Source organism: Cicer arietinum, chromosome 3 (assembly GCF_000331145.2).
Source record: "Cicer arietinum cultivar CDC Frontier isolate Library 1 chromosome 3, Cicar.CDCFrontier_v2.0, whole genome shotgun sequence".
In the NCBI taxonomy this organism is placed as follows: domain Eukaryota; kingdom Viridiplantae; phylum Streptophyta; class Magnoliopsida; order Fabales; family Fabaceae; genus Cicer; species Cicer arietinum.
The window spans coordinates 11,308,313-11,310,229 of NC_021162.2; the positions used below are offsets into that span (position 1 = coordinate 11,308,313).

General features: G+C 39.3%; 1 protein-coding gene across 1 annotated transcript; it reads left to right on the forward strand.

The window, feature by feature from the left end:
- The first annotated feature begins 858 nt into the window (after positions 1-858).
- On the forward strand, positions 859-1,767 carry LOC101498371 (uncharacterized). The gene is made up of 2 exons (XM_004514192.1): positions 859-1,049; positions 1,119-1,767. The coding sequence occupies exons 1-2, from the start codon at positions 859-861 to the stop codon at positions 1,765-1,767; spliced, it is 840 nt and encodes a 279-aa protein (XP_004514249.1).
- Positions 1,768-1,917: the final 150 nt, after the last annotated feature.

A 1,917-nucleotide genomic window follows, 5' to 3' on the forward strand; every position in this document is an offset into this window, starting at 1 on the left:
CGTCATATTTCAAACACTAGCCATCGTTTGGTCCGAAAATACGGATTTCGGTCCATTTTTGTCTTGTGGTAAGAAAATCCCCCGAAAATTCCAGATGAAATTGAGGACCGGGTGACCTTTACAACATTCTTCTCCTAAATTTATAAAAGTGTTTCAGATTCCACATCAGATTTAAAACACTAGCCATCATCTAGTCTAAATAATACATTTCGTTCCATTTTTTTTAGGGGTAAGAAAATCGCCCAAATAGTCCAGATGAAATCGAGGACTTGGAGACCCTGTTAGGATTCTTCTTCTAAATTTATAATTGTGTTTCCGGTTCCGCGTCAGATTTCAAAATCTAGCCATTGCTTGTTCAAAAATACCGATTTCGGTCCATTTTAGTCGGGTAGTACGAAAATCGCACTAAAAGTCCACATGAAATCGAGGACCGAGAGACCCTTATAACATTCTTCTTCTAAAGTTAAAAATGTGTTTCAGGTTCCGCATCAGATTTCAAACACAAACAATCGTCTAGTTCAAAAATACGAATTTTGGTCTATTTTAGTCGGGTGGTACGAAATTCGCCCGAAAATTTCCGATGAAATCTAGGACTTGGAGACCCTTATAGCATTCTTCTCCAAAATTTATAACTGTGTTCCGAGTTCCGCGCTAGATTTCAAACACTAGCCAAAGTCTGGTATAAAAATATATATTTCGGTCCTTTTTTGTCGAGGGGTAAGAAAATCTCCTTCAAAGTCCAGATGAAATCGAGGACCGAGAGACTCTTTTAGCATTCTTCTCCTAAATTTATAACTGTGTTCCTAGTTCCGTGTCGGATTTCAAACACTAGCAATTACTTGGGCTATATTCAAGAACATGTTTCTAAATAAGTATTTCCCTGAAGATATTCGTAATAGAAAGGAGATGGAATTTGTTAAATTGGAACAAGGAAATATGTCAGTAGTAGAGTATGCTGCTAAGTTGGAGGAATTATCCAGGTACTATCCACTCTATGTTGGAGAGGCAGGAGAAAATTCTAAGTGCATCAAGTTTGAAATGGGACTCAGGTCAGAGATCAAGAAATAGGTTGGAATGCAAGAGATCTGTGACTTTCCAACCCTAGTGAATAAGAGTAGGATTTATGATGAGGATAGTCGTGCTGAAAAGGCACATTACCGAAACACTGGAACCATGAAGGACAAGAGGCCTATGCATCATAATAGAGGAAAACCTTACTCTTTTCCTCCTAGTAAATCTGTAAGTCGTCTGAATTATCAACAATACAGTTTTTCATCTGGAAAAGGAGCTAGTAGTGGTAACGGAAAAAGAAATGGAAATAGTTATAGTTATGGGAGTGGTAGAGGAAAACCCAATGGACGAGGAGTTAGTAACGAAAATAGTAACAACAGGAGTCAAGTCTCGAGCAACAACAATGGTAATAATGGTGATCCAACTACTCCTATCCGATGCCACAGGTGTGGTAAGCAGGGTCACATGGAATATGAATGTAGAGATGCTGGAATTACTTGTTTTAATTGTCAACAACAAGGCCACATTAGCACCACATGCCCCTACCCAAGGAAAACTCCACAACCTGGAAACCAGAGTTCCCAAGCCAGCCAACCTAAATCCAATGGAAGAGTCTTTGCCCTCAGTGGTGCAGGAGCGTCTGAGAAAGACAACTTGATCCAAGGTACATGTCTCATAAGTGATACTCCTTTATTTATGCTATTTGATTGTGGTGCCACTCATTCCTTTGTGTCTCTTGACTGTTTAGACGTTTAGGACTACCTGTATCTCATTTGCAGTATGATTTGATTGTGAATACCCCAACTAGTGATTATGTTGATACCTCTAGTGTTTGTCTTGACATTTCTATCCATGTGTGTGGAAGGGACTTCCGAGTTGACTTAGTGTGTTTACCTTTGCGTCTGG